The sequence below is a fragment of the Equus caballus genome, chromosome 7 (genome assembly GCF_041296265.1).
Source record: "Equus caballus isolate H_3958 breed thoroughbred chromosome 7, TB-T2T, whole genome shotgun sequence".
In the NCBI taxonomy this organism is placed as follows: Eukaryota; Metazoa; Chordata; class Mammalia; order Perissodactyla; family Equidae; genus Equus; species Equus caballus.
The window spans coordinates 55,785,053-55,799,129 of record NC_091690.1 but is presented as its reverse complement, the minus strand read 5'-3'; the positions used below and the strand labels follow the sequence as shown (position 1 = coordinate 55,799,129).

At 40.4% G+C, this 14,077-nt stretch overlaps 1 protein-coding gene across 2 annotated transcripts in view; it reads left to right on the top strand.

Moving 5' to 3' along the window:
- The window catches only part of MED17 (mediator complex subunit 17), a 29,126-nt gene extending 20,274 nt beyond the window's left edge, over nucleotides 1-8,852 (top strand). For both annotated transcript variants that reach the window (XM_001491421.7, XM_014741844.3), the window contains 3 exons: nucleotides 5,169-5,286; nucleotides 7,070-7,229; nucleotides 8,283-8,852. In XM_001491421.7, the coding sequence (XP_001491471.2) occupies nucleotides 5,169-5,286; nucleotides 7,070-7,229; nucleotides 8,283-8,494 (490 nt within the window). In that variant the 3' untranslated portion in view covers nucleotides 8,495-8,852. The remainder of the gene's footprint in view (nucleotides 1-5,168; nucleotides 5,287-7,069; nucleotides 7,230-8,282) is intronic.
- The last annotated feature ends 5,225 nt before the right edge of the window (nucleotides 8,853-14,077 follow it).

The following is a 14,077-nucleotide window of genomic DNA, read 5'->3' as shown; positions in this document are numbered from 1 at the left end:
TGGCTTGGAGCATCATCTTCCATCCCTTCACCCTGATCCTATGTTTGTCTTTAGAGGTGAGATGTGTTTCCTGGAAGCAGCGTATTGTTGGGTCTTGTTTTTTAATCCATTGAGCCACTCTGTCTTTTGACTGGAAAATTCAATCCATCTACATTTAGAGTGATTATTGATATATAAGGTCTTAATACTGCCATTTTATCACTCATTTTCTGGTTGTCCTGTATTTCCCTTGCTTCCTGTGCTGTGTATCTCCGACTGCCACTTCAGTTTGGTGTTTCCCTATGATGGTTTTCTCAGTTTTCTCTATATTTTACATTTGTGTCTCTATTCTGATTTTTTGTTTAGTGGTTACTGTGAGGTTTATATAAGAGACATCATAGATGAGATGGTCTGTTTTCTGATAGCCTCTTATTACCTTAGTGTAAGCAGGTTCTGTCTCATTGCTCTTCCCTGTTTAAGTTATTGGTGTTACAGACTTACTCGATTTTGTGTTGGGAGCTTGCAATTTAAATGAAGTGATTGTAGTTATTTTTGATGAATTCCTTCCTGTTTTCTTTAATGCTATAATTGTTTGCTAACCTGTTCTGATAGAGAGCAGCAATTTTCTGATTTTGTCTACCTGTTTATTTCCTTTGAAACTCCTTTCTTTATTTTTCAGGTATGAGGGCCTTCTTGATCATATCTTTGCGGGGGAGGGCTTGTGGCAATGAACTCTCTCAGCTTTTGTTTATCAGGGAAAGTTTTTATTTCTCCATCATATCTGAAGGATAATTCAGATCATATCCAAGGCTGGGTAGAGTATTCTTGGCTGAAAGTTTTTGTCTTTCAGAATTTTTTAGTATATCATTCCACTCTCTCCTAGCCCGTAAGGTTTCTGCTTAGAAATCCACTGAAAGCCTAATAAGGGTTCCTTTGTAGGTTATTTCTTCTGCCTTGCTGTCCTTAATATTTTTTCTTTGTTATTTATTTTTGCCAGTTTTACTAATATATGCTTGGAGGTCTTTTTACATTGACGTAATTAGGAGTTCTGTTAGCTTTGTTTACATGTAATTCCAGCTCCTTCCCCAGGTTTGGGTTGTTCTCAGCTATGATTTCTTTGAACGAGCTCTCCGCTGCTTTCTCCCTCTGAAATACCTATAATCTTTATGTTGCATTTCCTCATTGAGTCAGATGTTTCTTGTAGAATTTCTTCTTTCTTTTTAGTCTTAGTTTTCTCTCCTCCTCCGTCTACAGCATTTCTGTATTTCTGTCCTCTAAACTACTGACCCTGTCCTCCATAATATCAGATCTGTTTTTTAAAGACTGCAGATTTTTCTTTTTTTTTTTTTGAGGAAGATTAGCCCTGAGCTAACTGCTGCCAATCCTCCTCTTTTTGCTGAGGAAGACTGGCTCTGAGCTAACATCTGTGCCCATCTTCCTCTACTTTATATGTGGGATGCCTACCACAGCATGGCTTGCCAAGTGGTGCCATGTCCACACCTGGGATCCAAACTGGCACACCCCGGGCCACCGAGAAGCAGAACATGCGCACTTAAGCGCTGTGCCACTGGGCTGGCCCCCAAGATTTTTCTTTCTCTTTCATTGTTTTTTCATCTCCAACATTTCTGATTGGTTTTTTCTTTTATAGTTTCAATCTCTTTTGAAGAATTCCTTCTGTTCATTAATTTTATTCCTGAGATCATTGAACTGTCTTTCTGAGTTTTCCTGTAACTCACTGAGTTTCTTTATGATACCTATTTTGAATTCTGTCATTTAGATTGTAGATCTCTGTGCCTTCAGGATTGATTTCTAGGTACTTGTCATTTTCCTTCTGGTCTGGAGTTTTAATATACCTCTTCATGCTATCTGATGGGGTAGACTTCTCCCATAGCATAATGATAGTATCTGGCCGCAGATTCCACCTGCCACCACTGGGGGAGGCAGGAGCTGTGTTTTCTGACCACTCTGTGACCCCTGGCAGATGTGCCTGTCTCTTGGAAGCTGTGCCAACAGGGCTCATCTGCATTTGTCCACTGGTTGCTACTTCTCTACACATGTATGTGGAGGTGCTCTGGCAGGGATCCCCTGTTCTGGCTGACCAGCTGAGCTGGTGCGCCAGTCAGGATGGGGAGGATGAGCGCTTTCTTTCGCATGCACGCACACCCCTGCTCTGCACTCACTGTCTGCCCACTTGGGCTGCCTGGGTAGGTGTAGACACCCCCACAGTTGCTTACCTGCCTCTGTGTGGAGCATTCCCACAGGCTGGGTGGCAACTCTGAGAATGCAGGTGTTTTCTCAGAGGGCTGCCTTTTTTCCCTTCTCCTCTCAGTTTTATGTACTGGCTGCCATGCAAGGTCTCACACCCTAGATCGCTGCTGCTTGGGAGGGAGAGGAGATCTCCTTACATCCTTCCACTGCTTCCCAGGGGAGGGGTCCAGTGCTCCCACCTTCAGATAATGGCTGTTTGGATCTCTCAGGCATCTGTTGTATTGTGTGAATGTCCTCTGTTGGTTTATGAATGTCCTTTTTTTGTATCTTAGGTGGGAGAGACTAAGGGGAGAGCAATCACAAATTACAGATTAATATATGAAGAAGAGATTGGTGGTTGCCAGAGGTGGGGCTGGGTGAAATGGGTGAAGGTGTTCAAGGTACAAACTTCCAGTTATAAGTGAGTGCTGGGGAAGTAATGTACAGCATGATGACTATGGTTAATAATACTCTATTGTAGATTTGAAAATTTCTAAAAGAGTAGATCTTAGAAGTTCTCATCACAAGGAAAAAAGGGTGATATGTCAGGTGATGAATGTAAACTAATTGGAGTGACTTGAGAGTGTGGTGGGAGAGTCAGTGTTGAATATAGATGAAACAAGTTTGGCGTGAGTTTTTAACTGTTAGGCTGTGTAATGGGGTCATCAGCTTTCGTTGTACTCTACTTTTGTTTGCGTTTAAAATTTCCTGTAATAAAAAGTTAAGAGAGTGAGCACAAAGGAGAGGGGAACAGAAGTTACCAGCATTGAGTTGTTTGCATCTAGAACTAAGACCAAACAATTTATTGGATTATGGAGTTATGGTTACAGGACTCAGTGTAAATGTTCTAAGCTTCTGTGAAGAAAGGTTAGAGATGATGTAGCCTTGATAGAATCAGGAGGGAAGAGGAAGTAGAAAGAAGTAGTAGAATGCCCTTCCTCATCTTTTGTAGCTGGGGCATCTTATGCTGTTTAAAGTTGGAAGTAATTCTCTTTCTTAGAACACCCCAGAAGCAAGCCTTGAAAACTGTTTCTTACACATCCTTCTAGGAAAATCTATACATTTACAAGCATATATATCTTACCTGCACCCTGCCTCCTTTACACAATATTGCATGCTTTTAAAAAATGAATTATAGTTTATATAACATAAAATTCACCGTTTTAAAGTTTACAGTTTAGTGGTTTCTAGTATATTCCCTATGTTGTATAACTATCATCGCTATCTAATTCCAGAACATTTCCATCACCCAAAAAGAAATCCTGTACCCATTAGCAATCATTCCCAATTTGTGTGCTTTTGTTACTTGGTAGTATTGTATTGGTGAATAAGCGTTCCTTATCAGCACATACAGATCTACTTCATTCTTTTTTACAGCTTTATTGTGTTCCATTGTATGTACCGAGACTTTTAATCAGCCTTCTATTGATGAACATTTTAGTTGGATGCCAGCAAAATAATTTGTACAAGTGCAAGTATATCTACAGGATAAAGTCCTACAAGTGTAATTACTGGGTCAAAAAATAAGGACATTTAAATTTTGATTAATGTTACCAGATTGCTTTCCAAAGTAGTTGCCACAACTCTGCTGTGACAAGAATTCCTCTTCCCTCTTACCCTTGTTTTAAAGAAGAATTTTAAAAATTTGATTAAAATTATAAGTTTCTTTCTTTCTTTCTTTTTTTTTTTGGTGAGGAAGATTGTCCCTGAGCTAACATTGGTGCCCATCTTCCTCTATTTTGTATGTGGGACGCCTGCTACAGCATGACTTCACAAGCAGGGCATAGCTCTGTACCCGGGATCCGAACTGGCGAACCCCTGGCCACCAAAGTGGAATGTACGAACTTAACTGCTGCACCACCGGGCCGGCCCCAAGTTTTTTTCTTTAAGCTTTCTGAATTTTGTGTTTTTCTTTGAAAGAAATATGTAAACTTTAATTCATCAAAATTACGATTTTACACAGACAATTGCCAAAGTGTTTTATTCCTAAATATTTACTGTAAAGTAAAGTTAGAAAAAATAGGTACTATCAAATGTGGAAAGATATAATGCTTTTTTTTTTTTGCATTTGTTCATCTAGATTATTTGATTTGGGGGATTTTGTGTTTCTGGTACATGTCATATGCTAAAAATTTGTAAATTGGTTTGAAACACTGTCATGATCTGCATGTTATTCGTTGGCTGTTTTACAAGTTTGTTTGACCTACATCAAGTTTAAATAGAGTGTACATACACTGACTTGTTTGCTGATTATTTCAGGAAAGGGTGAAAAGATAACAAAACTGCATTTCTGTGTGAAAAGGGAACTCTCTAGCTCTGGTCCCTTAGTAACTGGGTGAGGAAAGATGCCATCTGTGTAGTATACTAGGTGACATTGCTTATTACAAAAATGATCCCAAATTAGTAAAATGGATCTAGACTGGGAGGAATTATAAATACCTGACAGGGATACTTTTGTGCTTTCCCAGATAGGGGGACTTCTAAAACTGGGCAGTGTCTCTTTTGGGGATCCTGGAAACCACGCCTCTAGAGTTGTTAAAAGAGCATGCGGCTCCTGTGAGGAATGCAGTTTCTAAGTCAAGCCGTCCCACACATACCCACTGTGGATCTCCTCTCACTGCACTGCTGCTGTGTAGACAGCTGCATGTCCTGCTGCAAGGACTACCATAGAAGAGGAGCAGATGGTGTTGGCTGTCTGGCAGGCTGTAGCTCCTCTGCTATGTCCTTCTGAGGAGACTGGTGCCCGGTGTGGCCTGTGGTAGTCTGGTGGAAGTCTGACGGTTTAGCTGAACCTAAGAAAATCCTACTCCGTCATGGGTGTTGGTGTAGGTTATTAAAACTCTCTGTTACCTTCTTTTTCTTTGATATTAAGTTTTAATGTTTGTGGCATCGTATAAGGTAATTTTGAACATTTCTGATTTTAAGTATGTTTGTCTGTAAAGGTCCATTCAGCTGCAGTTGAATATTGGAGTTGAGCAGATTCGAGTTGTACACAGAGATGGAAGAGTAATTACACTGTCCCATCAGGAGCAGGAGCTCCAGGATTTCCTGCTGTCTCAGGTAATAGTTGCAGACCACAAGTCCTGAGTCCCTTCCTCTTATGACCATTAAGAAGTAAAATATAGTAAATTATAAAAAGAAACCATTTTTTCTGCCATCTTATTTATTTTCCAGTACACATTTTGCAATCTCTTGGTTAATTGAAAATGTCGAGAAAGTATCCTAGATTTGTTTCCACTTAGTTTCAGATGAAGGACCAGTTCTGAGACTAGAAAACTTTTTTTATTTCTCGTTTTGCCAATGTTTACAACCCCTCCAGGACCACACGAAAGTGGACAAGTATTAACCCAAGAAAGCCAGAGAAAGGGAGATCAGATACAAAACTGTAGTGACCATTCTCCATAGTAAATGGAATATTTTCATCTTAAGCCCTAAGAAAGAGTTTCTCCTGTTAAGGGCAGTATGGAAAGTGCTGGGTTCTAGTCTCACTCCACCACAAACTTGCTTTGTGACATGGGACAAATTTCTGCACCTGTCTTTCCTCATCTGTAAAGTAAGAGCAGTATTTTTCTTGCCTTCTTCATGGAGTTGTGATGATCCACTGAAATACTGAGTTATGGGAGAAAGGGGAGGTTTTGAAATGCTAATGTATCTTTCACATAAAACATATATTTATATTTTACATAAAATTAACAAAAAATACTGACAGTCTCCATCCTACAGGCGATAATCTTTTATACTGACCTGCTTTGATGCCAGGTAAATAAAATGCATTTGTGAGGTATAGCACCTCTTGGTTGATTACACCTAAAATGGCTTTGGTCGACTTAAGGACACACACAAACACACACTGTATTGGAAAGCAATTGAGTAGCTCCCAGAATTGATGGGAAGTCTAGAGAACAAGGCTTGCAGACGGATGGGGATAAAAGGAAGTGAGATGGTGAGAACCACAACCAGGGGGATGCCACTGTTGCCATCCTGGCACTGCTGCCTTCACTCTGAATTGCCCCTGGGTGTTAGTCAGGGTCTTAACATGAAGTAGTGGCATATGCAGGATAATTTCAGGAGGGTCTATTTACAAAAGTGTGGGTGTAGGAGAACCAACAGGGAAAGTGTGGTAACCTGCTGATACTAGTAACCAGGCCTGAGGGGTTTAGTAGTCAGCAGTCCAAAGCCAAAGGGATATGGGTAGGGACAGATTATAGGTTACCTAAAGGGAGAGTCACATAGAACAGGCCACCTTGAGAAGACCAGCAGCCTTTTATCAGGGATACAACCAGCCTAGATAACCTCACAGGGAGGGTACCAGGGGAATAAATGCCCTGACCTCACTCTTCTCCTTGCTGTCCTACTGGCCCCGGTGGCATGGCTCCCATTACCTGGGTGGCTCCCATTATCTGAACCCAACCTGAAGCCAGAGGACATAGAAAGCTGTTAGTGTAACTATACGGATCAACCTGCCAGGGCAGAGTAGGGTGGAGGGTGGATTTGAAGGGGTCACTGGAAGATACTCAGCACACCTTGCTGCTTTTAATGTTGTTCCATGTTCACTGATCCAGGTGGGAGTTTCCAGTTGGCCAAGTTTAGGTCATATGCCCGTGCTCAAGCTGCCAGTGGACAGGGAGAGCATCGGACTATTTTAGCCTCTGTAGTGGAAGGTGGGGTCCTGCTCCCCCCCCGGCAGTATTCACACAGGGGAGGGTTCCTCAAATGTAAGATGGGGTTCCTGTGCCAGACAGTGAAAAACCCAACGAAAGTTTACTTTACATTCATGATGTCAAGTCACTGCAAAGTAAAAGTCCATGCTGATTGTCAGCAAAGTTTCCTTTTCCATTCACAGATGTCACAGCATCAGGTGCATGCGGTTCAGCAGCTAGCCAAGGTTATGGGCTGGCAAGTACTTAGCTTCAGTAATCATGTGGGACTTGGGCCCATAGAGAGCATTGGCAATGCCTCTGCCATAACTGTGGCCTCCCCGAATGGTGACTACGCTATTTCAGGTAATACTTTCTGCTTCTTTGAATGTGAAGAGAGCTTTGGGAGTTTGGCCTTAACATGTAGCTTTAATTTATCTCTACAATAAGTGAGTTCATGTAGTAGGTATGCTGAGCATTTATCTGACCATGGCGGTTATTCAGAGCAACAGAGTATTACCTCTTTCTAGTATTTATAACAAATGTTTTGCTTAGCAACATATTTTCCTAGGAGATCATCTGAACACTGCCATCAGCATTGTTCCTCCTGCAGATCAGAACATTTAAGGGATACGTGCTTTTAAAAAAGTGCTGCTGCAAATAGGCAAGAATATTACCTGATCCTAAAGATGGCAAAGGAATGGAGCTGCGAGGAAAGGTGTCTTATGAAGCACCTGCTATGAACAGGGCACTTTAATAGGCACTTACACATATTATCTAGTTAAAAATTATATTTGGAGTGCTTATGGTTTTAGTATGGTCTTTTCTAATACCTGCTCTAAATACTTGAAAAATTGGGTAATTAGAAATTGTTCCCCACAGGATCACAGCTTGTGAATGTGTAGGCTTGGTCATTGCCAGGTCTTAACTGATAAGAATTTCAAAATACACTTTTCTCCTATCCTGAGTAATAAAGCCTTATTGAGCCCTGCAGTTCTTAATGCAAAATAACCTTTCCTTCATCCCTCTCAATCCTGATTCTGAACATTTGAGTTTCATTGGACGGTAGGTGTACATTAACCAACTCAGTGAATGACTGGGTTATCAAATAATGTTTTAGAAAAACTAAATTGGTGATTTTCTGAAAATATATAGGACATTTGCCTTTCCTAAGCCAGAATTCATCTTGCCTCATTTTTATAGCACAAACAGAAATTCATGAATATTTGTACCAGCCTAGAATATGTAAATTTTTTTTTTTTTTTTTTAGCATATTGTAACTGAAAAGCAGTTTTAAACAAAAACTTTCAAGTTGGTAGACTGAGAAGGTTTTTGTATTCATGGTAGAATGAAGTGGGATCTACCCTTGTTTCCTAGTTTGAAAAATGAGTGGGTTGATATTTTGGTTTTGTTCCACAGTTCGCAATGGCCCTGAAAGTGGCAGCAAGATTATGGTTCAGTTTCCCCGTAACCAATGTAAAGACCTTCCAAAAAGTGACGTTTTACAAGATAGCAAATGGAATCATCTTCGTGGACCATTCAGAGAGGTTCAGTGGAATAAAATGGAAGGTCGAAACTTTGTTTATAAAATGGAGCTGCTTATGTCTGCACTTAGCCCTTGTCTGCTATGACTTTTTCCAGAACAGTTTTCAGAATTTTTTTTCCAGTGAAGTTTCCAGAAACTTTGATTTGAGATGTCTGCAGATCAACTATAAGCACAAGGAAAAGAAATCTTCCAAAGGAGTATTGTTTTAAAAAAATAATAATTAGCAAATGTTTACCAAGCATTTTGAAACCTTTCACTTTATAAGTGACAAGTGCTTTGAAATGCGGTTTACATACAGTTATAGGGTATACATATGGAGAGATGTAAAATAATACTTTTTTTTATGCAGTTAACTTGAAATGTTACTAACTTACGGGTTTGAATTTGCTTTTTAAAATATTCCTTCGATGTTGACATCAAATAAAGCATATGGTTAAAAATTCCAGACGCTTTCTGAACTCTTAACAACCTAAGTGAGTTGTGGCTTTAATTGACCCGTCTCATTCCACTGTTTGTTAAAAAGATTGCTTAAGAATATGTAAACACTCTTATAACCCAGCTTTCATGCAAGAACTCACTCACACGGAGAGAAGGAGATCCCTTCCCTGAAATGTAACGAAGTACATGCCCACAGAAGGAGCTGAGCTCCCTTCCCTGCCAGAGCTGTGAAAGCTGCTCTTGTATAAATAAGTGCAGTACTCGCCTCCAGTTGTCTTTGTGCATGCCGGAGCCTCACCTGCACAGGTACACTGAGAACTTCCTCGGAAAGCACCAGCTGAAGGCGAGGAAGGCAGCAGATTGTCTTCAGGGCTTCCTCGGGTCCCCTTGGTCTGTTCTCCCATCTGAATGACGTCACTCCCCTTGCTACAACACTTAGTGCATGCTCCTGCCTCACCCTGCCCCTGGGATTCTCCGGCCTCCACCCAGGGACCTGGGATTGCTTCTTCCAGTTCAAGACTCCATCCTGTCTTATTCCATTAGCTCTCTGCTTTCTCAAGGGGAAGATACTAAGAGGTTAATGGATTACATTTTGCAATTAACATGTTTGAACTTCTTGGAAATAGTGCCCAATCCTAAAATGTGCCTGAGAAACTTCCCTTAATAAGAGATTTGGGCTTATCAGCCCAAAATGGTACCACTATCAATAATATATTGATAGTGGTTTACTGATGAGTAAGGTTTTCAATTTTTAAAAGATAGCCTTCTAATAATTTATAAGATGACTGAAGTAACTTTTAAAAAGTCCTTTGTATTTCTCCACCTTTTTTCTTTTAAAGGAAAAATGGAGCTTGTAAGCCACAAAGCACTAACACCTTTGTGTTTTTGTTTGCTCTTTTTCCCTTCTGATCAAGGTTCTGCAACTTTCTATCCATGGAAATTAAAAGAATTGGTATGAATCTGCAATTAATTATTTAAAAAATCATTTCTAACTCCGATGTCTTGGTAGCCCACAAAAGTTGCCTTAGTCATTTTACTAAGCTAATCTGTACAGTTCCACTCACATTTGGAGTCTCTTAGTCACTTTGAAGGCCCACACTGTAATACAGTGAATCTCAAATTTTCGCCAAAGGACTAGTTTTTGTTTCTTTAAATTTGCATTTGTTGTAGATTGATATTTTGGTAAAATATAAAAATGAATTACTAGAAAAATTAAATTTAAAAAAGATACAAAATAAAAGCCCCCCTTTAACAGACATAAATTGGCTGTCAAATATAAACATTTTTGAATGCTTTATTTTCTGTTTCCATGATTATCTTGTCAGGAACCAGTAACAGGACCACCTTTTGAGTAGAACTGAGGAGAACACATGCACAGACACTGCCACCTGTTCTTTTAAACTTCATCTGAGCATCTGGAATAACTGAAGACCAACATCTTCATATGCCTTCCTTTCGCCCTTATTTTAAGTCACTGTTTAGCGAAGAGCCATTATCCACTGAACGAAGAGTGGAAACTCAAGTAAACGTGGGGAAAAATGGCAGCTCAATTGCTGTGCAGCAACTCTTGTGCCTTGTGTTTATTTACATTTTCCAGCTTAATGTTTCAACCTGAGTTCCCTGGCGTTGGAAGGGTGTGCCGTGGAACTTGGGAGACAGGTTGGGGAAAACCACTTAGTCCCTCAACCAAGTAGACAGGTTGGTAAAAGCTGTTATGGAATGTTGGCTCCATTACTGCTTAGCTCTATCAGCTTGGCAAGGGCACCCTCTCTGACCTGTTTCCTTGTGTATCAAATGGGGACAGGGATCCCTCTGCTAACCTCAGTGGTGATTCAAAGGTTTCAGTGAAGGTTGATAATGGATGTTAAATGCTAAAGTGCTGTGCAATGTAAAGCACTAAGTAACTTTTATAAAAATCAAGCCAGTTAGAAGCTGGAAAAACAGTTAAGACACCAGCTTTACTTTTATTTCTTGTTAGGAGAAAGCATTTTAGAAAGTCTTGTAATGTTCACATTCACAGATGTAAAGACAATGAGTGCATTTGTGGGTGTGAAGATTTCAGTTTTTTCTGGTTCATTTTTAAAGCCATGCTCTGTGGTCGACCACTTTCCATATTCCCTGCCTTTGTCTTTTTTCTTTTTTTTTTTTTTGAGGAAGATTAGCCCTGAGCTAACATCTGCTACCAATCCTCCTCTTTTTGCTGAGGAAGACTGGCCCTGAGCTAACATGCATGCCCATCTTCCTCCACTTTATGCGTGGGACGCCTGCCACAGCATGGCTTGCCAGGCGGTGCCATGTCCACACCCGGGATCTGAACTGGTGAACCCTGGGCTGCCAAAGCTGAACGTGCGCACTTAACCACTGCGCCACCAGGCTGGCCCTTTCCTTTATCTTTAATTTGTTCCTTTCACTTGCTTACTCTTGTTCCTCGTTGTTGCCTTCATACTTGGGCTAAAGTCAAGTCTCTTTGAATTTCACTTTGGATGGGAACTATTTGCCATATTTTTCACTTTAGGATCGGAACTGATGTAATAGGCAGTTCACAACTGAGAAAGCCCGTCTCTGAAACAGAGAGCACCGTGATGCCAGGGCTACTCAGAAGTGTGACCAGAGCTTGGGGTTTGTTCTAATGTTTGCAGTTTCCTATCTGCAAGTCCACTTTTAGAAATTTATCCTATAGACATGCTTCACAAAGCACAGATTCACAAGGATCGAGGAAGTCTGTAGGAGTGAAAAATTGAGACAATTAGAGAATGACTAAAATTATGGTAGAGGGGCCCCAGACTCAGGCACTCACTTTGACTTCTCTAAAAGTTGAGTTCAAATGGCCAAGGAGTTTTTCTACTCTTCATATTCTGTCTCCCCTTGCTTAGGAACCAGAAAAACTTCTGTGTTACACAGTATTTGTTTCCCTATTTACTGATCATGAACTGTTGTGGAACAGACTATATTTAGTTTGAAACTTAATAGATGAAGGAGAAGATCAAGATATGAAAGTAACATAAAATGTGAAAAACTTCCTGATAATTTAGTGAGTATACCATGGAGATGAGGCCAGTGGCAGAATCTCCTCTTCCACTCAAATCTTGCCTGGCTTCTCTTAACTTTCTTTACAGGTACTCCCAATCCAAGCCCTTTGGGACCCAAAGATGCAGTAACAGAGATGTGTGATCTGTGTTCATTATTTGAAAAAGCCTAGGGGCCGGCCCGGTGGCGCGGCCGTTAAGTTCACACATTCCACTTCGGTGGCCCGGCATTCACTGGTTCAGATCTTGGGTGCAGACATGGCACCGCTTGGCACGCCATTCTGTGGCAGGCATCCCACATATAAAGTGGAGGAAGATGGTATGGATGTTAGCTCAGGGCCAGTTTTCCTCAGCAAAAAGGGGGATTGGCAGCAGATGTTAGCTCAGGGCTAATCTTCCTCAAAAAAAGAAAATCCTCATGGAAATCATACATTTCCTCTTTAAAACCTCCTCAGATTTCTTTGCCAGAACACCATCAAATCAAAGTGATAGGCTGATCATCTCATGTTGACCAGGAAGTCTCATTGGCATTTATGTATTGTTGATGAATAGGAACAGGAAACTGAATTATTTAATATGTTTACTTTGTTTAGTAAAAAATCCTTTCAAACCACGAGGTACCTGAGGGAAAAATACTTCTAGCATTTTTAGGGACAGAACTACCTGAACAATCACTGGTCTGTTGCATCAAAGGAATTTTGATTCCTACCATGTGTGCACTTGATAAGGTCAAATTTAAAGCTAAAATTTTAGACTCATTTTACATTAGCAATATTCTTTCTCCCTTGCTCAAACATTCAGTCTCTGATAAACTTTACATAAAACCCACCAAGATTATAAAACATTCTGAATTCCTTGAAAGAGAAGGATGCATAGGAAATAGCTTTGAATGTATTAGTTAACAAGAGGAAGCCATCGTGGTTGAAGGAATAAGTCTACTGTAATAGACTGCCCAACATATTTATTTTTGTATATATCATTTGAAATAGGTATTTTTCAGTGAACAATTATAATATATTCATGCTATAGATTGCATTGTGCAGGCAATTAGAAGAATGAAGTTTAGGAATAAGTAGAGACATGGAATAATGCCCAAGAAACATTAAGAGAAAACAAGCAAGTTGTAGGGTAATATGTATAATAGAATCCTATTTGCCTAAGAAGAAAATAGATTAAGTATGTGTATTGTGGTGTGTGTATATATAGACAGATATGTTCATATATGCATATGCAAGTCTAGAAGAATATACACCAAATTTAACTCTTGTTCCCTCTGGAGAGTTGGGTTGGAGGGAGAATTTTTACTTTGTATATAAACTTCAATATCATTTTAATTTTAAAGAAGGATTTATCACATTTGTAATTAATCCCAACCAAAACCACCCACCTAATTTTTAAAAGACAGTGGAAATAGTGAACTCAGTAAGCATGGTCTCAAGGACTGGAAAAGCTGACAGCTGGGACGGGTTTGGGCGTGCAAAGAGGCACACATACTGGCAACTCACACAATTCTTTAGTGAAAGTTGAGCTGTGGATGCACATGCTAACAACAGCCTCAGGGATTTACTCTGCTTTCGGTAAACTAGAGAGGTGTCTGATGCTTCCCTGGAAACTGGGCAGAAACCTCTGCTGGGTATATAAAAGCTGATGACAGAGGGTTTCCTTTTCTCCCAGTATCCCTCTGGAGTTGTCAAGGAGACTGCCTTGGAGTCACATCCCTGGGGTTTCATATTTGGTTCCTCCATCTTGGTTACATCTCCCAGCATCCTATTGTGCCACCTTTTCTCTACCCATGTCAGTTATCTGGCCCTTGTGAATTGCATCCTCCTGCAGGGCTTGTCTGCATTCCCCGCTGAGCAAGATATCCTGAGAACCTGTCTTACCTCTCACTGCCTTTGCTCCTCACCTTCGTGTGGTATGATTTCTAATCAGAGTGAGTGTGAAGTGCTGCCGGGTGTCTACCATCTCCCGTGGGCTTCAGAGGATGAGGGTTCTCTGTTTCAGCTCTCCTCACATACCCAAAACAGCACGAAATGAGAAAGTACAGTATACACCTTTTTGGTTTCTTAGATCACAATCTCTGAAAGGATACTCTGTGGACAAAGCATGTATGTTCTGGTACAATTCAGCCTTCTCCAGAAGCAGAAAGGATTGTATTACAATTAGTATTCTGGAAGCAAAAACTTCACATTAGTCTTTAGGTT